Source organism: Cervus elaphus, chromosome 7, assembly GCF_910594005.1.
Source record: "Cervus elaphus chromosome 7, mCerEla1.1, whole genome shotgun sequence".
Classification (NCBI taxonomy): domain Eukaryota; kingdom Metazoa; phylum Chordata; class Mammalia; order Artiodactyla; family Cervidae; genus Cervus; species Cervus elaphus.
In genome coordinates, this window is record NC_057821.1 from 29,602,579 (window position 1) to 29,624,975 (window position 22,397).

The 22,397-nt window shown below is 43.4% G+C and overlaps 2 protein-coding genes and 1 non-coding gene across 3 annotated transcripts; 1 reads left to right on the plus strand and 2 right to left on the minus strand.

Moving 5' to 3' along the window:
* Nucleotides 1–229: 229 nt before the first annotated feature.
* LOC122697366 (olfactory receptor 2H1-like) lies at nucleotides 230–20,759 on the minus strand. Its single transcript, XM_043908138.1, has 3 exons — nucleotides 20,609–20,759; nucleotides 13,177–13,273; nucleotides 230–1,937 (listed from the first exon to the last, which is right to left on the minus strand). Exon 3 carries the CDS (start codon nucleotides 1,714–1,716, stop codon nucleotides 763–765), a length of 954 nt encoding a protein of 317 aa, XP_043764073.1. The 5' UTR covers nucleotides 1,717–1,937; nucleotides 13,177–13,273; nucleotides 20,609–20,759; the 3' UTR covers nucleotides 230–762.
* On the plus strand, nucleotides 4,521–4,626 carry LOC122697895. The gene has a single exon (XR_006342225.1). It is a non-coding gene; the product is annotated as a U6 spliceosomal RNA (small nuclear RNA).
* Nucleotides 6,001–9,245, minus strand: LOC122697367 (olfactory receptor 2H1). Its single transcript, XM_043908139.1, has one exon. It carries the CDS (start codon nucleotides 9,032–9,034, stop codon nucleotides 8,096–8,098), a length of 939 nt encoding a protein of 312 aa, XP_043764074.1. The 5' UTR covers nucleotides 9,035–9,245; the 3' UTR covers nucleotides 6,001–8,095.
* Nucleotides 20,760–22,397: the final 1,638 nt, after the last annotated feature.

Genomic DNA, 22,397 nt, shown 5'->3' on the forward strand with positions numbered 1-22,397 from the left:
AGGGTGACAATATATAGCCTTGACAGACTCCTTTTTCTATTTGGAACCAGTTTGCTGTTCCATGTCCAGTTCTAACTGTTGCTTCCTGACCTGCATATAGGTTTCTCAAGAGGCAGGTCAGGTGGTCTGGTATTCCCATCTCTTTCAGAATTTTCCTCAGTTTATTGTGATCCACACAGTCAAAGGCTTTGGCATAGTCAATAAAGCAGAAACAGATGTTTTTCTGGAACTCTCTTGCTTTTTCGATGATCCATTGGATGTTGGCAATTTGATCTTTGGTTCCTCTGCCTTTTCTAAAACCAGCTTGGGGAAGTGGAAAAAACTTAAGAGAGAACTAAAGAAACTACAGTAGAAATTAGAAGTGGAGGTGAAGAGATAGTGACAATGTGACAAGGAGGTGAGTTAGAAATGGAAATGATAAAGTTGGGGAGATCAACATTCACAAAATAGGGAAAATATTAAATTTGATTCATACGCTTCATATACATAACTCCACTTAACACATTTTCAGTTTTTGTTTCTCTCTCTTTGTGTGTCTCTGTGTCGCACATACACACTCACACTTGTGTGCACGCACACACAGGGGCTGTCATCCATCTCTGAGGCATCTCTCTGTGTCACACATCCACACTCACACTTCCACGCACACAGAGGGGGCTGCCATCCATTTCTGTGGTATGATGGGTGTGAGGAGAGCAGAGTTGTGTGGACACAGACTTCCTGACAAAACTACTGAGAAGCTGTTCTTGCTTTTCCAGCACATCAGGCAGCTGTCCCTCGGCTTTCCCTGGAGTCCTTGTCTTTCCCCAGCAACCTCCTTAGTGCCCTCTTTACCTCCTTGTTCCTCAGGGTGTATATGAGGGGATTAAGTAAAGGAGTGCCCACTGCATAGAAGAGACCAAAGAACTTGCCCCTCTTCTGGGCGTAGGGATTTTTGGGCTGGAGGTAGACAGCAATGACTGAGCTGTAGAAAAGAGTGACCACGATGAGATGGGAGGAGCAGGTCCCCAGAGCCTTCCTCCATGCTACGGCAGTGTTAATCCTCAGCACTGCCCGGGTAATGGCACCGTAAGAAACCAGGATGAGGCTGAGAGGCACAACCAAGATGAAGACACTGGACACAGCTAACTGGATCTCATTGTAGGTGGTGTCTCCACAGGAGAGGCGAATTAGAGCTGGGACCTCGCACACAAAGTCATCCACTTGCTGGTGGCCGCAGAAAGGCAGACGAAGGGTTGGTGGTGTCTGGACCACTGACTCCACCAGCCCAACGACCCAGGCCACGGCCGCCAGCTGCCGGCACAGGCAGGGGTGGATGATGGTGGCATAGTGGAGGCGCTGGCAGACAGCCACGTAGCGGTCAAAGGCCATCATGGTCAGGAGGACACACTCCGTGGTCCCCAGGAACAGGAAGATGAAGAGCTGGACAGAGCAGCCAAGGAAGCTGATGGTCTTCCTTGGGCCCCAGAGGTGGACCAGCATTTGCGGGACACAGCTTGTGGTGACGCTGAGGTCCAGGAAGGAGAGGTTGGAGAGGAAAAAGTACATTGGGGAGTGGAGCCTGGGGTCCAGCACGGACAGCAGGATGATGAGTGTGTTGCCCACCAGAGTCAGGAGGTAAGAGATCAAGACAACCACGAAGAGGATTCTTTCAAGCCCTGGGTGTTCAGAGAAGCCCAGAAGGAGAAAGTCCACTGGGGAGCTGTGGTTGACCATGGCCTGTTCCTGTCCAGACCTAGAGGGATGAGGGCTGTCTGAGCTGTGTGTTCCCACCTGTCTTATAATAACTCACCCTGGGTGCTTGTCAGGTCATACCGGGTGGACATTTCTCTTCTGTTGTCACTCACTCAGCCTCTTTCCCAGCACATCACTGTCCAGCAGCTCCTTCTCTTCCCCTGCTCCTCCTGGTCAAATGTGGTCCAGTGAGAGTGAGGAAGCTATGAAAGTGCAGAAGATAGATGGAGCTTCACATTGGTCTCAGATTCACTGGTTCAGTTTAAAGAGGGCTGGTGTAAAGCATGGATTAATTAATTCACCCAACGTGCATTTATGGAGTGCTGCTATTTTCAGAGCACTATTCTAAGTGTTGTCTTTTTCCTTATGTATTTTTTGGAAGAAATAGCAAGGTATATACTTTGAATACATTTTCTGATTGTAAATGAAGTCTTTAGATTTGATCATTTCTCTATTGTTCTGATGAATTTTTAGAGCTACTTATTCATACTCCATGGATTTTATGCTTGTTTATTTTCATGTTAGCTTATCAGACACAGAATGTTTATCTAAGAGACAGGTTTTCCCTTTGTGTCTAATGACAGTTAAGTTTGCTTGCCTGAGTCACTGAAGCAGCAGTCCTGGTTGGTGAGTTGATCCACGCGCTCAGTCTCTGCCACAGAAAGCCTACAGGCAGGAGGCGAGGTGGTCCTGTGTACATTAAAATTATGGAGGAGATCTCGGGAACATTGTCAAAGACTCCTAGATAAAGGTCAGGAATACCAATACACTGAGTGAATTAGAGGAAAAGTCAGAAAGATGACAGACCAACTTGGGTAGGTGTATCTGGGAAAGCTTCCTAGAGGAGGTAACTGGATTAAAAAAAATAAATAGGGGAGTACTGGGGTATAGAAGGTCAGCTCAGGAATGGGGTGGAGGCTGCAGCCACTCTGGCAGTTCAGAGACAAGGACTCAGGGTTCTCTGGTCTTACAAGACCTTCAGAAGGCCGCTGGGGGATGGTGGCAGGTGGCAAAAGTGCCCCTGAAGCTCTAGGGTGGCCTGAACATCTTCCATCACAAGATCTCCATCCGTGTTTAAGCTCTATTGTATCCCCTTCTTGCCAGAAAGTTCTGCTTTTGTATCTTTCTTGGTTTGTTCTTTCTTTTTCTTCCATAGTTCTTTTCTCCTTTATAGGATATATTTAAAAGTACTTTCAGATTGTTATATGCTCAAATGAAAGTGTAAGCAAAGCATATCTCTATAGTCTAAAGAGTAATAAAGTCAACCCTGGTATACGTGCCAACCTGGACTGAACCAACGTCTCAAGTATCTTAGAAGCTCCTAGTGGCCCCTCCCTGACTGCTCAATTGCCTGTTCCTGAAAGTGTAACCACCATTTTGAATTTGTTTTTAACATTTTGAATTTTAAATTGTGACTTTGTTTTCTTTTTTGAAGATATATTTTACACACCATAAATTCACCCTTTTAAAGTGTATAACTTAATGGTTTTTCGTATATTCATAAATCGTGCAACAAGCATTATCAGTTCCAGAATGTTTCATCTCCCAAAAAAGAAATCCCAGGCCCCTTGAGCAGTCATCACCTCCTTTATTTTATTTACTATAAAAGCCCTTGTACCCTTAATCAATAACCAACTATTTTTTAAGATTAATTCACCAGCTATCATCCTAATCTTTTTTTTTTGCATTTCTAACTTTCTCATTCTTTCGCCATTTCACTCCCTTTCTTCCTCTGCTTTATTCCTGAGTCTCTTTAAGTGAGATCTTTCTTAGTGAGTCTCTTCTTTTTCTCTCCTTTGATCTGTCTTTTCTACTTTTATTTTCATTTAGCATCTTCCTCCTAGTCCCTTTCCCTCTGACACATTGATTCTTCAGCTTATGCATTGATACAGTTTTTGCACCCCAAAAGTACCAGCCTTGTGCTAGGAGCCAGGGCAGGGGTTGGCGGGTCCACTAAAAGGAGTTTTAAATAATCCAATGATTAGTACCTGCTTTAGCTATTAGTCACAACATTTGTTAAATACTTCCTACGAGTCAAGCTTGGTGCCGGTCAACTCTTTGAACACCTGGTTCTCATAGTAACGCTGCAATATGATGTTATTAACCCAAATTTACCAAGAAAGGGACAGTTTCAGAGAGGTTAAGTAACTTGGCTAAGGTCAACCAGCCAGTTAGTTTCGGGGCCGGGATTCTAGTCCCTGTTTTAGTTTGAAGCTGTTGAAGACATGTGAAACATGAAAACTCATGCCTCAAAGGAGGAGAACAGGCTATTTATTTACCCTCAATCACATAAAAATCTCTTCTGCTGCCAATGTTGACAAAACTCTTAACTGGTGCCTAGCCTTCTTTTGGACATCGAGGGGAAAACCTAAAGTAAAGAGGAATGGACATCCTTGAATGGGCAGTAGGTCTCTGATCACAATACAGATTGCTAATACTTATTGCTAGGCATTTTTCTAAGTGTATGTACATGTGATGTGTTGCAGTTGACTCATACTAGCTCTTGATTGTTTAATTTTCAGGAATTTTGTGAAACACATGCTAAACTATTGGTAGCTTGAATGGCAGAAATATTTACATAATGGAAACTGGCAACACTTCAATTTAAACACTTTAAGACAGGGCTCCGTCTCCCCCACAGCCAAGCTGGTTGTTAAACCTTTGCCGGCACATCGCTGATTGTCCTTACCACAGTTCTCTGTGTTATCTTCCTTTTGGCGGTAGTGGTGGTGGTTTAGTCGCTAAGGAAGATGAGAAAACTGAAACTAAGAATATTTAAATAGCTTGTGCTCCCTCTGGGCAGCACATATACTAAAATTAGAATGATACAGAGAAGATTAGCATGGCCCCTGCTCATGAATGTTTAAATAACTTTACCCAGACAATGTAGTTAGTAAGCTGATATTTGAAACTAAGTAGTGAGTTGTAGAACCCACTCCAGTATTTTTGCCTGGAGAATCCCATGGACAGAGGAGCCTGGCTGGCTACAGTCCATGGGGTCAGAAAGAGTCAGACATGACTGAAGTGACTTAGCACACACTCATACAGTGGGTTGCAGAGACTGTGCCCCAACCACAGCCCTGAATATCTCTGGAGGGAAGGTGAGGCCAATGGAGTGGAGGTCAGAGTTACCTATGCTGTGGAGCTCCTTGTGAACAATCTTCTCCCTCTGTCTAGAGGAGCTGTTAGCCTGTTTTAATGGCAAGGGAGGTTAAGGATTGACACTGTGTGCTGGTGGAGGGAGGGGTCCCAGGACTCCCATCCCACGGAGAGGTAGCACTCATTACTCTGCTAGGACCCTGGGGCCTCACAGTTCAGGTTAATTAGCTAGTCACTAGTCATTGTAGAGAGGGTGGGGGGAGCAGGGGAGGGGGATATCTAGAGGAGATGCGCCAGCAATAGTCATCCCTGTGGGAGGTAAAAAGGTCACCGACCCATTCTGTCAGTAGGGAGAACAAAGTGATCTCTCCTTTCTACCACCTCCAGAGAGTCCGCCCAGGCTTCCAGATAGTCCTTTCAAGCCTCTGATTCATCAATTCAGGATCCCATTTTTATTTTTTTGGCTCTGCCTGAGGTCTTAGTTGCCATGGGCAGGCTTTTCTCTAGTTGTGATTTTAGGGTTTCATAGCATGTGGGCTCTTAATTCCCCAGTCAGGGATTGAACCCGAATCCCCTGCTTTGGAAGATGGATTCTCAACCTCGGGACCATCAGGGAAGTCCCAGGACGCCATGTTTATTTTAGTTTTTAAAATTGATTAATTAATTTTTGGGTTTGGTTTTCATTTCTAAAGCATTATTTTTTCTATTCTGTTAATAGTGTGTTTTCAAAGCACTTTCTCACATTCTCTCATGAGACTTTACTCCTAGAAGGAAAGGAAGCATCTTCCCCATGGAGGACTTGATGGGTGGATTGATTTGGTCAAGGCCACTCCATCATCCTGGGGCAAGACGGGAGGTTCATGGGCCTATGTGCTACTTAATCCATCTCCTTAACCTGTCAGAATTCCCACAGTCTAATTCTACTCCTTGTCTGATTTATTTTTATATTGCTAGAGAATAAACAGGGTCTTCTCAGGTGGCTCAGTAGTAAAGAACCCATGTAGGAGATGTGGGTTCGATCCCTGGGTAGGGAAGGTCCCCTGGAGAAGGAAATAACAACTCACTCCAGTATTCTTGCCTGGGAAATCCCATGGACAGAGGAGCCTGGTGGACTACAGTCCATTGGGTCACAAAAGGGTTGGGCATGACTTAGCAACTAAGCAACAAAAACTGCAGAAAATAAATAAACTGAGAATATTCTGTCTTGAAGAGAGTTTTGCTTTTTTAGGACACAGAGCAAGAGAATCCATTCTGATGCTGCATTCGTAGCCAAGGATGTGTGAAAACTCCTGAGGAAAAAAAATGTTTTTGATCAAGAATGAAGGCAGCCAGGGAGTCCAGGTCTGTTCTGTCTCTGGGAGGGAGGTAATTTCACACAGGAAGGGAGGAGGAAAGAGGGATGACCAGGATCCCAGGTTTGTTTTCACATCTCTTGAAAGGGCAGCATTTCTCTGAACTCTGGCCCTCAATGGGTAGGAAATCCCCTGGGTTAGTCTTTCCCAGAAGGAACTCATGTTTCCTCCTGTAACAGCTGCAGGCTGTAAATCCCCAGCTCCAGTGGGCAGGTTCTCTGTTGTCAACTAGGGTCTGGCCAGTCAGGACCAACATGACACTCAGTGACTTTGGAGGTGAGGATTTCTATTTGTGAAATCTGTAAGGGGAGGGGGACTTACTGTAAGTGACAGCAAGAGGTAACTGACACACCTCTAAAACTCTGTGTCTTAAAGTATAGTGTATTAATAGATACAGATATGAAAATCGGTATGCCAACAGTTTGGAAAATGATGGCCTCTGAAGAGATGGTTTATTACTCATAGATTTCAAGAGCAGGTGGCCGTGCAGGGCCACATTAGAAAGCAGCAAAGTTGGTCACAGGAAGAGAGAGGAGCAGAGAACTGTGGGCAAGAGGCTTTCACATGGTTTCGGCAGAAAGGAGTGGACAAGACAGAAGGAGGTTGAGAACTAGCTAGTTTGTATAATTTCAGTGGACTCTGCCAAAGGGGCTGTTTCTAGTTGTCTGGAACCTGGCCCTGGCGAGATTAGGGTGGGTGGATGGTGGCCTGGAGTGTGAGAGCGTGATGAAGGAGGTGATTGGGGTCTGAGCTCTGAGTTGGTTGATTTGCATTTGAAAAGCCACTCTCAGGGTGACCGTTTACTGCGCAGCTGTTGTGCCAGGGCTTTCTCCAGTTGTGGCGGGGGCTGCTCTCTAGTTCCGGTGCATAGGTTTCACATGAGGTGGCTTCTCTTATTGCGGAGCACAGGCTCTAGGTGCATGGGCTTCAGTAGTTGCAGCACTCAGGGTCAGTAATTGTGGCTTTCTGGCTCTAGGGCATGCGGGTTTCAGAAGCTGCAGCATTGGGGTTCACTAGTTTTGGCTCAAGGATTCTAGAGCCGGCAGGCTTCATTAGTTGCGGTTCTCAGGCTCTAGAGCAGGGGCTTGGTAGTTGTGGCACCATTGCTCCGAGGCATGCAGAATCTTCCAGGACCAGGGGTTGAACCTGTGTCCCCTGCACTGGCAGGTGAATCCTTATCCATTGTGCCATCAGGGAGGTCCAGGAATGAGCTAGTCTTGGGGCAAGTCCCTCCAGAGTCAACAAAACCCCAGATGTCAAAGCATCAGGATATAACAAATGAAAGACATGATTAATATATTCTGCCTGGGAGTGGAGACCTCAGGGGTTTAGTCTTTGCTTTGCTCAACTGTTGAGACCCTGGCAACCCAGCAGGAGCCTGCAGGCCATGTGGCATCAGCTGATGGGTGCGAGTGTCGTCTGAAGTACAGGCTGGTGGGGCCCTGAACACTCACAGTCCTGGGGGAACAGTTCTTGTCTACCTGTCCTCCAGGCTGCATGCTTCCTTCAGGCCCCGTCCCCTGCATTCAGGGGCTGTTTTCTTCCCTTTGTAAAGTATGGGAAAAGTGCACGGGGAGGGGTAGCAGGGAAGGCCCGCCATCCAAAGACACTTTCTCCTGCCTACATGTAGACCCCAGACCTCTCCTTGATTTCACTCATACCAAAGCTCCTTGAAGTTCTCTCTACTCTTTTTTTTTTTTTAAACTCTGTTTCCCTTTTTCCAACACACATGTCTCCTGTAACATACACACACACAGACACACACACACAGACACACACACACAGACATACTGTGAACGGCCATAGTAACTTGGATAGGTATAGGGAAGGCTGTAGACTGGAGGGGTCAAACTTGTTCAAAAAAAAATAAAGAATATCCTCTCAATGAAAGCACATCAAGCAGCTCACCTTTAGTTCTCCCTGGAGTCCCTGTCTTTCCCCAGCAACCTCCTGAGCGCCCTCTTTACCTCCTTGTTCCTCAGGGTGTATATGAGGGGATTAAGTAAAGGAGTGCCCACTGTGTAGAAGAGACCAAAGAACTTGCCCCTCTTCTGGGCGTAGGGATTTTTGGGCTGGAGGTAGACAGCAATGACTAAACTGTAGAAAAGAGTGACCACAATGAGATGGGAGGAGCAGGTCCCCAGAGCCTTCCTCCATGCTATGGCAGAGTTAATCCTCAGCACTGCCCGGGCAACGGCACCGTAAGAGATAAGGATGAGGGTAAGTGGCATGACCAGGAAGATGACACTGGACACAGCTAACTGGATCTCATTGTAGGTGGTGTCTCCACAGGACAGTTGAATTAGAGAAGGGACTTCACACACAAAGTCATCTATCTGCCGATGTGGGCAGAAGGGCAGGCGGAGGGTCGGTGGTGTCTGGACTGCCGATTGGACCAGACCCATTACCCAGGCCACGGCTGCCAGCTGCCGGCACAGGCGGGGGTGGATGATGGTGGCATAGTGGAGGGGCTGGCAGACAGCCACGTAGCGGTCAAAGGCCATCACGGTCAGGAGGACACACTCCGTGGTCCCCAGGAACAGGAAGATGAAGAGCTGGACAGAGCAGCCAAGGAAGCTGATGGTCTTCCTTGGGCCCCAGAGGTGGACCAGCATCTGTGGGACACAGCTTGTGGTGACGCTGAGGTCCAGGAAGGAGAGGTTGGAGAGGAAAAAGTACATCGGGTAGTGGAGCCTGGGGTCCAGCACGGACAGCAGGATGATGAGTGTGTTGCCCACCAGAGTCAGGAGGTAAGAGATCAAGACAACCACGAAGAGGATTCTTTCAAGCCCTGGGTGTTCAGAGAAGCCCAGAAGGAGAAAGTCCACTGGGGAGCTGTGGTTGACCATGGCCTGTTCCTGTCCAGACCTAGAGGGATGAGGGCTGTCTGAGCTGTGTGTTCCCACCTGTCTTATAATAACTCACCCTGGGTGCTTGTCAGGTCATACCGGGTGGACATTTCTCTTCTGTTGTCACTCACTCAGCCTCTTTCCCAGCACATCACCATCCAGCAGCTCCTTCTCTTCCCCTGCTCCTCCTGGTCAAATGTGGTCCAGTGAGAGTGAGGAAGCTATGAATGTGCAGAAGACAGATGAAAACTCACACTGGTATCTCAGACTTACTGAGTGAAGGCAAAATAAACTGATGTGAAATATGGAATAATTAATTTGTTTTCCTTAATTCAACAATCATTTACTGAATGCCTATTTTGTTCTGAGGACTGTGGTAGTTTTGATATTCCCTTATGTCAGAAATCATTACCAAAGGAATCATTTTTACTAGTTTCCTTCCTGAGAGTATCTATGCAGTACTTCCTACTTTGGATAATAAATTGGATCACTCATGTTTTATTCCCTTTACTCTCATTTTTAGGAGAGCCACCAAAGGCAAAATGTATGAATTAAGGACATTTCTTCTCTGTATGAAGTGACCCCACCACAGAGCTATTAACTAGGTTATACTGTCCCATGAAAAAATTGTGATTGGGACTTCCCTGGTGGTCCAGTGGCTAAGACACCGAGCTCCCAATACAGGGGGCTAGGGTTTGATCCCTGATCAGGGAACCACATCCCACATACATGTCAGAACTGGCACAGGCAAATATTTAAAAAAATTGTGATTTATTAAACTAAGTACAAGAGTGTTTTCTATAAGTAAAAAACCCTGGTGGTCTTTCTATAAGTAAAAAACCAGAGGACTTCCCTGGTGGTCAGTGGCTAAGATTTTGAGCTCCTAATGCAGGAGGCCCAGATTCGATCCCTGGTCAGGGAATTAGATTCTACATGTCACAGCTAAAAATCCCACGTGCCACACTAAGACCTCATGCAATCGAATAAGTAAATAAATATTTTTTTTTATAAAGCCCTAAGCTCAACTTAAATTACATGCATGTCACAAAATAATACCAAACAGGCTGCCAGTTGTCTTGCTTTGGAAGTAGAAACATCTATACTAATTGGACCTTAAAATAAGGAAGATGATGTAATTAAAAAAAAATACTTTCCCTTTCAAATAAGATTACATCAAAAGGAAAACATGCTGAGTTGATATTGAGATATTTAAGTAGAATATAGAATTTGTTGAATGCTTTCTTAATTCTACTCAGTATTTGAGATTTTAAAACTTTCTATATCCAACTCTGAAAGTTGCAGAAAATTTCCAAGTCTAAAAATTCTTGTTTATTAATTGTAATTAATAAATTAATAATAAATAAATAAACTAATTTATTAATTAAACAATCAAATTATTAATAATATTATTAATAAATAAATTTATTAATTTATTAAAATTAAATATAAAATTGTATTAAAACTATTAATAAATTGTTAGTATTTGCCACTTTTAAATCATTCTATCTTTTCTTTATATACAGCTATATTTATTCAGAGCTATTGGCGAGTAAGTTGCATACATAATGCTTCTTCACACCTTCATATGTTAGCATGTAGTTTCTAATCAAAAGGAAATTCTTTTATGTAAACACAGTGAAGTGAAGTGAAGTCGCTTAGTCATGTCCGACTCTTTGCTACCCCGTGGACTATAGCCTTCCAGGTTCTTCTGTCCATGGGATTCTCCAGGCAAGAATACTGGACTGGGTTGCCATTTCCTTCTCCAGGGGATCTTCCCGACCCAGAGATCGAACCCAGGTCTCCTGCATTGCAGGCAGAATCTTTAACCTCTGAACCACCAGGAAAGCCCCAGTATAGCTACTCAATACAGAAAATCCACCATTGACAAAACATTGACTGTAGCTCATATTCATAACTTTGCTAATAATGTTTTTTATAGCAAATTTCCCCATAAAAGATCCAATGCCTATCACTTACGTGTGACCTTGGTCCTATAGTAGCCTTTCCTCAGCTACTGAAATAAACAAGTCTTCAAGTATAAGGTGATGGGTTCAAGTCTCACCAGGAGAAGCAGAGGTTGGCGTACAGCTGGCCTCATGCAGAAGTTCAAAAGGGAGGAAAGGCATAGAAAATGTCTACACTGCCAAGAAATTGAAGGCAAATAAAGCAAAGATGATGGGTGTGTGAGAGAAGGAAGTCTGCACAGTAAGGAGGATTCTGGGCAAGTAAGCCAAGAAAACATCCTGGAGAAGGTGACCTGAATCTTTGCTGTGATAGACAGTTTGGGTCACAGGTGAGCTCACAAACAATCCTAAAGGAAATCAGTCCTGAATATTCATTGGAAGGACTGATGCTGAAGCTGAAACTCCAATACTTTAGCCACCTGATGAGAAGAACTGACTCATTGGAAAAGACCCTGATGCTGGGGAAGATTGAAGGCACGAGGAGAAGGGGACGACAGTGGATGAGACGGTTGGATGGTATCACTGACTGGATAGACCTGAGTTTGAGTAAGCTCCAGGAGTTGGTGATGGACAGGGAAGCCTGGCATGCTGCAGTCCATGGGGTCACAAAGAGTTGGACATGACTGAATGACTTGACTGAACTGAGCCCACAGATGGTTGTGAGATGTGGAACCACTCCAGCAGTCAAGGGGCAGAACTGGGGGTCTTCTGAGAAGAGACAGTTGTAGGAAGCCATTCAGGGGATGTGGTGGCAAGCATGTGGGTAGCTTTGATGGCAGAAAATGTCCCAGAAGCTTCTGGAATGGGATAGGCTTCCATGTTGGCTCAGTGGTAAAGAATCTGTCTACCAGTGCAGGGGATGCAGGAGATGTGTTTGATCCCCGGGTCGGGAAGATCCCCTGGAGGAGGAAATGGCAGCCCACTCCAGTATTCTTGCCTGGAAGATTCCAGAGGAGCCTGGCAGGGTACAGTCCATAGGGTCACCAAAGAGTCAACACGACTTCGCTACTAAATAACAACAACAACAACAAAACATCTCTTCATCACAAAGTCGCCATTTTGTGTTAGAAGCTACATTTCATTCCCATTTTGTTAGGACTCCTTTTTGTCTTCTTCGCCAGTTCTTCTTCCATCATTACTTTTCTTTTGAGGATAAGATTTGTTCCCTTTAATAACTTTTTTTTTTTTTTGCAGCTTGCGGGATATTAGTTCCCTGACCAGGCATTGAATCCATGCAGTGAAAATGTGGAGTCCTAACCACTGGACCACCAGGGAATTCCCAACAATTTATTATTTGAGTAATAAAGAGTGTATAAAATATGTCTATAAGCTTTACAGGATAATAAAGTAAACACATGGCATACCTGCCCCCCGACTCTAATTTAAGAGCAGAACAAATGTTACCCATAGCTCTGGGTACCTCTCTGATCACATCTGATCACAAAGAGACATCTTCTCTTTGCCCTTTAGGAAGTAATCAGTATTCTGCTTATTTTAAATTTCTTTTGAACTTTATAGTTGTCCTATTGCTTGTATCTCAGCAATTACCTACCAAGTTTTATTTATCCATCAGCTGTAGAATTTCCCATATTCTTATTTTCTTGGCAATGTGTTGCCTTACTCTGTATGTTATTTCTGGATATCTTCAGGTTCTATCTTTCTTTGACTCTCTGTTCCTTCTTTTTGTCTGTCTTTTGTAACAGGTCTTTTCCTCACCCACTTTCTCTAAGTTCTTCTTTTCTCTTACCCCAAGAAAGGCAAATACTGCCTCCCAGTTACCATTGATTCCAATATTTATATGCATGTTTAATCTCTTATCGGTCACCAAAGAGTCAGTCATTTCTAAGAGCTACAAGGTCATGAGATGCAAAGTCTGCATCCAGTAATGATAATCTCATATGATTTTCATAGTTATCATCTCTTGAGTGTTTCCTAAACACCAGGCACTATGTTAAAAAAAATTCTCAATATCTGTATCTCATAAAAACCATGAAAAAACTTGTTGATACTATCCCCCATTTATAGAAGAAACAGCCTCAGAAAGGATAAGTAAGTCACCTAGGATTATCCAGCTAGTAAGTGCCAGGGCCAGATTTCTAGACCCTGTTTCATTTGTAATATTGATGATAATATATAGTAATGGATGGGCTATAGGAGAAGAATAAATATGTGACTTACCCACAATCAAGTCACAGTCTCCTCATTGCCTTGCTGCCAGGGCATCCCCATGATATGGAGCTTTTGGACTGGTTCAAGCCTTCACTTGATCCTCACACTGAAAACTAAAAGCAAATTATGAGAAATACTTTATCCTTGAAATTGATTAAAGCTCAGATTTCAGGTAAGGGTAAATGATTGCTATGGCTTCCCTCCCCAGTCACTTTGCAAAGCACATCATAGTATATTGCTCCTTATGACAACTTCAAGAGATGGGCACAATTATTATGTTCTCTTTTGGACAAAGAAATGAAAATGAACAGAGGATGAATCACTTGTTCTGAAAGTGTAGCTAGCAAGCACAATTGCTGAGATTTGAACCCAGGATGGTGGCTGAGGAGGTCATGTAATAACCACATCCCACCATCACTTTGCAGAATATCTGAGGCCAGAGGCAACCTTTTACTGTGGAGGTTTAATAACAAGTTCTCCTCCTCAGTCCAGGAAGTTAACTTCTCTTTTAGTGGTACCGGAGGTAGAAAGGGAAGAGTGGTGAGGTGATGGAGGGAGTGATCCCAGGACTCTTATCCCATGGAGAGAAACAGCTCCTCCATTCTGCCAAGACTGGGGGCCTCACAATTCACAATTAATTAGCGACTGCCACTAATCATGGTTAAGAAAAGACAGGAGGATCTAGAATAAATGTGCCAGAAACAATGCTCCCTTTGGTAAATAGAAAGGTCTCCCTCTGCTCCTCTGTGTCACAGGGGAGTACAAGGGTATTGTTTTCTTTTTACTACCACCTCCTGAGTGTCATGGGCTTCCTTCCTCGCTCAGCGGTAAAGAGTCTGCCTGCCAGTGCAAGAGATGCAGGAGATGCGGGTTCGATCTCTGGGTCGGGAAAATCCCCTGGAGAAGGAAATGGCAACCTACTCCAGTATTCTTGCCTGGAAAATCCCACGGACAGAGGAGCCTGGTCGGCCACAGGCCATGGGGTCACAAAAGAGTTGGACACGACTTAGCAACCAAACAACAACAAAAAGGGGAGCAACAACATGCCTACTCAGAGTAAAGACTGTTTCACAGCCTCTCTTTCAATTTCATGTGGTTGTAAGATGTCAGGCAATAGGATGTAGGAGAAATCTCTTCTGGCTACTTCATGGAGCCTTTTTAAAAATACCATTGAAGCCCTCTCTTCCTGGAATAATGATGTAATGGCTGGAGCACTAGATGCCATTTTGGACCATAACAATGTGGACTGTGTCTTAAAAACAGCAGAGCTCAAAGGAAGGTGGTCCTAAGTTGCTTTCTTTTGAACAGAATTATCACATTGGCTCTAAATCTTCTACTTTTAAGTTTTGAAGTCACTTTGTTTTTATGAAGACAAATATTTTTAGGTATCTGTTAATAGTAACAGAGCTTAATCCTAAGTGAAATCCCCTGCTGACAGAAGAAAGTACTAAGCTTGAGGATGGTTAAATAACTTGCATAAAAGTAGGAAGCAGAACCTGAATTTATTCTAGGAAGGCCTAACGGCTGCAAAGTAGACGTGGGCCACTGGCCCACATGCCACCCCACACATCCTAGTGCATTAACTACTCCAGGTATTTTGTGCATTTAGTCAATTTTCACATGTTGCCATCAGACTAAGATCGTGGTTCAGTGACAGTTCTTGAGTTGTATATATATAATATATATACTATATATATTTGGTTTATTTGGTTAGATTTGACCAAAAATCTAATCAAAGATTAGATTTGACCTCTGATTTTAGCTAATTTTAAATTCCCTTCATTTCAGATAATATTATAGAGTATATTATTGATCTTTCCAAGCTGTGGATTATGTAAAATATTAGTGGATGTTTCATGTTTGGGAGTAGGGAAGGCACAAGATCATGACAATTAACCTACTATCAGTTCAGTTCAGCTGCTCAGTCGTGTCTGACTCTTTGCAACCCCATGGACTGCAGCACGCCAGGCCTCCCTGTCCATCACCAACTCCTGGAGCTTACCCAAACTCATGTCCACTGAGTCAGTGATGCCATCCAACCATCTCATCCTCTGTTGTCCCCTTCTCCTTCTGCCCTCAATCTTTCCCAGCATTAGGGTCTTTCCAAATGAGTCAGCTCTTCGCATCAGGTGGCCAAAGTATTGGAGTTTCAGCTTCAACATCAGTCCTTCCAATGAACACTCAGGATTGATCTCCTTTAGGATGGACTGGTTGGATCTCCTCACAGTCCAGGGGACTCTCAAGAGTCTTCTCCAACACCACAGTTCAAAAACATCAATTTTTCAGCACTCAGCTTTCTTTATAGTCCAACTCTCACATCCATACATGACCACTGGAAAAACCATAGCCTTGACTAGAAGGACCTTTGTCGACAAAGTTATGTCTCTGATTTTTAATATGTTGTCTATGTTGGTCATAGCTTTCCTTCCAAGGGGTAAGCATCTTTTAATTTCATGGCTGCAGTCACCATCTGCAGTGATTATGGAGCCCAAGAAAATAAAGTCAGCCGCTGTTTCCACTGTTTCCCCATCTATTTGCCATGAAGTGATGGGACCGGATGTCATGATCTTAGTTTTCTGAATGTTGAGCTTTAAGCCAACTTTTTCACTCTCCTCTTTAACTGTCATCAAGAGGCTCTTTAGGTTCTTCTTTACTTCCTGCCATAAGGGTGGTGCATATCTGAAGTTATTGATATTTCTCCTGGCAGTCTTGATTCCAGCTTGTGCATCATCCAGCCCAGCATTTCTCATGATGTACTCTCCATATAAGTTAAATAAGCAGAGTGACAATATACAGCCTTGACAGACTCCTTTTCCTATTTGGAACCGTTCTGTTGTTCCATGTCCAGTTCTAACTGTTACTCCCTGACCTGCATACAGATTTCTCAAGAGGCAGGTCCTGTGGTCTGGTATTCCCATCTCTTTCAGAATTTTCCACAATTTATTGTGATCCACACAGTCAAAGGCTTTGACATAGTCAATAAATCAGAAATAGATGTTTTTCTGGAACTCTCTTGCTTTTTCGATGATCCAGCAGATGTTGGCAATTTGACCTCTGATTCCTCTGCCTTTTCTAAAACCAGGTTGAACATCTGGAAGTTCACGGTTCACATATTGCCCAAGCCTGGCTTGGAGAATTTTGAGCATTGCTTTACTAGCATGTGAGATGACCTACTATAGTGCTAGCTTTTCATGGCCATCTGTTTAGCAGCTAGTGATTGAACACAGAAACTGGTTCCCATCGGTGCATGGTGCAGAGCTTGTAGCCAGTTTTATCTTGAGCCAGTGACGGTATAAAAAAGATACATACCCCTTTGCTCACCCCTTTCTCTGTTCCCTCCTCTTTTTTGCTATTGAATAGGTAATACATACACAGGAGGCCGAGAAAAGAAATATTGCTGGCTGTATCAGAAAACAGTGTCACAGTCATCAGAGATGGCAGCACAGGTGAGCTGGTGAGCCCTGAGGGAACTCAGGAAGGAAACAAAGAGTACCTGCCATCTAGCATCCATCAGACTGCAGCCGTTCCTTACAGTGAGCCCTGAGAGAGCTCAGGATGAGAAAAATACTGGATACTGGCCCCAGAGAGCTGAGATGCATATCAAAGGAAGGATTTCATTGAGTCCAGACTCTTACATCTTCCCATAGGTAGAAAAGCACTGAATTCCTTAAGATACCTAGTTTTCTGTTATTAACAGTAATCTTTTATTTCTAGTACCTGCCCTTTGTTGCAAAACTCCTATATATCCTAGCTTCCACTTCACCTTCTTGAAGCAGTTTTCTCAGGGTTACTTGAGATGTTGCTCTAAAGCTTAAAGTTGTTGGTATGTCCCCTGAAGAAAACACAACCCTTAACTTTTAGGTTAAGATCATGGCATCCGTTCCCATCACCTCATGGCAAATAGATGGGGAAACAGTGGCTGACTTTATTTTTCTGGGCTCCAAAATCACTGAAGATGGTGATTGCAGCCATGAAATTAAAAGACGCTTACTCCTTGAAAGGAAAGTTATGACCAACATAGATAGCATATTAAAAAGCAGAGACATTACTTTGCCAACAAAGATCTGTCTAGTCAAGGCTATGGTTTTTCCAGTGGTCATGTATGGATGTGAGAGTTGGACTATAAAGAAAGCTGAGTGCCGAAGAAATGATGTTTTTGAACTGTGGTATTGGAGAAGACTCTTGAGAGTCCCTTGGACTGTGAGGAGATCCAACCAGTCCACCCTAAAGGAGATCAGTCCTGGGTGTTCATTGGAAGGACTGATGTTGAAGCTGAAACTCCAATACTTTGGCCACCTGATGCGAAGAGCTGACTCACTGGAAAAGACCCTGATGCTGGGAAAGATTGGGGGCAGGAGGAGAAGGGGATGACAGAGGATGAGATGGTTGAATGGCATCACCAACTCAATGGACATGAATTTGGGTGGACTCAGGGAGTTGGTGATGGACAGGGAGGCCTGGCGTGCTGCAGTTCATGGGGTATCAAAGAGTCGGATATGACTGAGCGACTGAACTGAACTGAACTTTTAGGTGTTGAATATATTTTTTTAGTCGACAATGCAAAACTAAAAACAGTAACAGCACAAGGCACATAATAAGTAAATCTCCCTCCCATTCCAGTTCCTTATGCAATACGGTTTCTTTCCTCTCAGAGATATTGCAAGTATGCATATTTCAGCATATGTGTGTATATATTTTTCTTTTTTAAATATCAGAAAATTATACATTTTGTAAATTGTTTCTTTCAGTTAATTCTTTTGTATACACTTTCATTTATTTAATTCCTTGTTGATAAATGTTGTTTCCATATTTTGCATGACAAGTAATACCACATGAATATGCTTGTATTGATACATATCTTATTTCATACATACATGAGTATACTGATAGAATAAATTCCTAAAGTGAAATTGCTGGGTTTAAGATAGATAGATGAAAAAAAAATTAGTTATAGCTTTAGTACCACAAATGAATCATGTAACATATATAAACTCTAAAGCGTAATTGTGTCATAATCAACACTTATGGTTTTTACATTTTTATGACAGCTTGATGATACACTCTATGGTCTTAAACACTAATTGTTGTTTTGCTTGTATTTATTTCCCTTTAGAACATTTATGTTTTAGGTTATAACATTATTTTATCTTTAATTGACTGAACATATGGTTTCTCTTAATTAATTAATAAGGCAACATACATTAGTTACATTCAATACATTGCTTCACCAAACATTAAGCTCCCAAAGTTAAACTTTAAACTCTAAATATGACAGGATGGGGCTTCCCTGGTAGCTTAGCTGGTAAAGAATCCACCTGCAATTCAGGAGACCTGGGTTGGATCCCTGGGTGGGGAAGATCCCCTGGAGAAGGAAATGGCAATCCACTCCAGTATTCTTGCCTGCAGAATCCCCATGGACAGAGGAGCCTGGTGGGCTATTGTCTATGGGGTCACCAAGAGTCAGACATGACTGAGCACAGAACAGCGTGTGACAGGATGAGCTATCAGAGGGTTCTTAAATGTCTTATTCGCTGTTGAAAATCTTCAAGTGACCCCTTTCAGCATTTAGATTGGGCTTCATTTATTTAAAAAGCAAATACACTCTGAATTTCAAAGAAGCTTATCTCTTTCTCTGTCTCTCTGTGTAGATCTGCTTGTTTTGAGGAGTTATGAAGAGTATCATACTCCCCGTAGTCTCACTGGCCTTGTTTTCTTTCACTCAGCCGGTATGTGGCATGTCCATCCATATCGTTGCTTGCAGGTATAATTCAACCATGTTTATTGCTGATGCTGTTCTACAGTTTCGTTATCTATTTCCCTATTACTAAAAGGTATTTGGGTTGTTTTAGTTTGGCATGCCCATTTTTTATTCTGACAAATATTTTCCAAATGGTCATTCTTTGAGATTAGACAGACTTTCCCTATAGCCATTATTAAATAAGAATTCACAGATGCATTTTAATTGCATTTGGTTGGCATTTCTTTTTATTTATTTATGGCTATCTGAGTCTTCCCTGCTGCATGGATGTATCTCTAGCTTCTGTGAGTGGGGACTTCTCTCTAGTTGCAGTACACGGGCTTCTCATCACAATGGCTTCTCTTGTTGCAGAACACAGGGTATAGGGCCAGCAGGCTTTGGTAGTTGTGGCATATAGGCCCAGCAGCTGTGGCTCCCCGGCTCTAGAGCACAGGTTCAATAGTTGCGGCGCGTGGGCTTAGCTGCTCTGTGGCATGTGGGATCTTCTCGGACCAGGGATCGAACCTGTGTCTCCTGCATTGGCAGGCAGATTCTTCATCACTGAGCCACCAGAGAAGCCTTCTGATTGGAATTTCTGAAGCAATATTCCTGATCTCAAGGCAGTTTTACAAACTGTTTCATGAGTGTTTTGAAAGAGATGGGAAAGAGGCTTCTGCTCCAGGGAGTCCCAGTAGGGACAGTGACATGCCCTAGACCACCAAGTCAGCAGAGAAGCCTTCTGATTGGAATTTCTGAAGCAATATTCCTGATCTCAAGGCAGTTTTACAAACTGTTTCATGAGTGTTTTGAAAGAGATGGGAAAGAGGCTTCTGCTCCAGGGAGTCCCAGTAGGGACAGTGACATGCCCTAGACCACCAAGTCAGCTAGGGCCAAGCTGGGAGGCTGTGGATATCCAAGACATTTGTTTTAAAACCTGCCAAAGTTTCCACAGCATGATCTTTGAACTTGGCTAGTTTTCTGAATTTGTTAGAGGGGCAAAGGAAAAGAGATCTTTCTGCCTCTGAAAAAGTGTATTGTGACAAGAGGAAAAAAACAAGGCAGATGGACACTGTGGTGAGAAGCAAGAGGAGTCAGTTCCCAAGAAGAACCTATAGACAGCAAGGGACATCGGAGTGTTTGGGACAGCCCCTCCCCCTGACTTAGGCTGGGAGGGAATTTCACATAAGAAGGGAGAAGGGCAAAGAGCGATCAGAGTCCAGATGTGTTATTCTCGTTCCTTGAAAGGACTGAGTTTCTCGGAATCCAGATGTTATCTGGGGAGGGAATCATATGAACTAGCTTTTCCTGGGAAAATCTGTGGCTTGCCCTAGAGTAACTTAAGGCTGTAAAATCCCCAGCTCCAGCAGGTGGTTTTTCTACCGCTCTGTGGAACTGCCTCGCAGCGTTGTCTTTTATTACTCACAGTCCTGGGAGAGCAGTTCTCTCCCAGGGCGCAGTCTTCCTCCAGGCTCTGAGTCCTGCACTCGCCACCGCTCTTTGCTTACCTCTGCCCAGGCAGGGTCTGCCACATGCATCCAAAGGCTCCTTGCATCCTCTGCTTTCCTTTATCTATTTATTCCCTCGACTCATACTTTTCCGGTAATAAAAAGGTATGCAAGGGCATATACTCCCCACCCTTCTTTCCACTGAAGTACAATGTGAGATGAGGACTGTAGAAATAGAGGTTTGCATTTGAACCCTTACCTGTTATTTAGTCTCTCAATTGGGTTCAACTCTTTGCGACCCTATGGACTGTAGCCCGCCAGGCTCCTCTGTCCAAGGGATTTCCCAGGCAAGAATACTGGAGTGGGGTGCCATTCCCTTCTCCAGGGGATCTTGTGGATCCATGGATTGAACCCATTTCTCCTTCACTGGCAGGTGAATTCTTTACTGCTGAGCCACCAGGGACGCCTGTGGAACCGTTACTTACCAGCAAGCACTAATATGACTGTGGGTAAGTTAGCATCCTGTTTATCCATAAGGGTACTAATACTTACTTGTCAGAATCCTAAATTACTTAATGAGGTACCATTTAATAAAACCTTGTGCAGTTCCTGTAATATAATTGGTACTCACTGTTATTTTCCTATTATTATTTACTTACTTATTCATTCATTTATTGATTTACTCATACATTTGGTAAATATTTAGTAAGAATGGAGTGTCAGACAGCCTGGGAAGTGTTGAAGATACAAGTTAAGACTTAGCCATGACCCTCAAGAGTCTCACTGTTTACTGAGGGTGAAGGACAAGTATGCTGATGACATTTCTAGAGAAACATGCTCTGGGAAGTTTGCTGAAGGAGTATAGAAGGACAGAAAATGGGCATGTAACCCAGCATAGGATGGAAGAGAGTCAGGGAGGTCTTCCTGGAGGAGACGCTACTTCTGTTGTATATTCTTATAAATCCATGGTGTTGGGGGTAGAGTTAAAGGGAAAGCCATGTTCAATGATCTGGTGGTGGAGAGCCTGGCATGTTAAAAAATACACAGGGAATTCAGGACCCCATGCATGGAAAGAAGTGTCTAGACCTACACATCTGCAGTTCAGGATGGGGCTGTGGATACAGATGTAAAGCATATCAGCAGACAAATATCACCCCTGGGAAATATTCCTGGGATCCTCCTCCCTCTGAGAATGTAAACATTGGCACCAAGGTGGTATAGGTGCTAATATTTATTCCCAGGCCAGAAAGGCAAAGCAGAAAGGGTATGAAAAAAGAATGATTTAATTTAAAGCAGCTTTAACCATCTATTCTCCCTCTTCTCTTTCCAATAATGATGTGGAGACCTAAGAAATTGAGGCGTGTAAATAAAATGTGAAAACTGAAAGCCGTTTCCTCAAGTCTGCTTTGTACAGCTTTTTCTTTCTCTCTCCAGACCCAACACCCATCCTTGTCCTGCTAGAGGAGTTTCACTTCTTCTTTCACTCTCAACTTGATCTGATGTTTTTTGCCTGGCCACTGATGATGTTTCAGAGTTCCCAGATCTTATTGGACAGTGGGTGAGGGGTAGCCCTTTTCTACTGTGGGGTAGCCAGAGGTCACAATCATGTTTTCTAAACAGAGAGACTCTTGGAACCTGCAGAAATATCTGAAGGGAGAAGAGAAGGTCAGGGCTTTTAGTCTATTCCATCAGGTTGCATTCTTCCCTCTTCATATTCATTCTGTTTATAGAAAAGTTTGTCTACCCCACAAAGTATATTTAAACAATAATTAGTTTTACCAACTTTATTAACTATCTATTAAGAGCTTCAGTTAAAAGAACATGATTTATGTTAAGCTTGTTGAAACATTGGAATGAGTTCCTGGATCCCATTACTTGTGTAGACACTTCTGCAAAGCCAAGTTCTCTAGGCTGGAAACTCCTGGAATAAAATGGGATCATGTGAAATTTATCAGTGAATGAAGGGACAGTAAATGTTCACTGAAAACCAGTAAAGAAATTAACTTTTTACAGACTTTTTACTTTGAAGTACTTTACTTGGAGCACTT

Coding starts and splice junctions, on each gene's coding strand:
- LOC122697366 (XM_043908138.1), bottom strand. CDS start 1,716: ATGGTCAACCACAGCTCCCCAGTGGACTTTCTCCTTCTGGGCTTCTCT.
- LOC122697367 (XM_043908139.1), bottom strand. CDS start 9,034: ATGGTCAACCACAGCTCCCCAGTGGACTTTCTCCTTCTGGGCTTCTCT.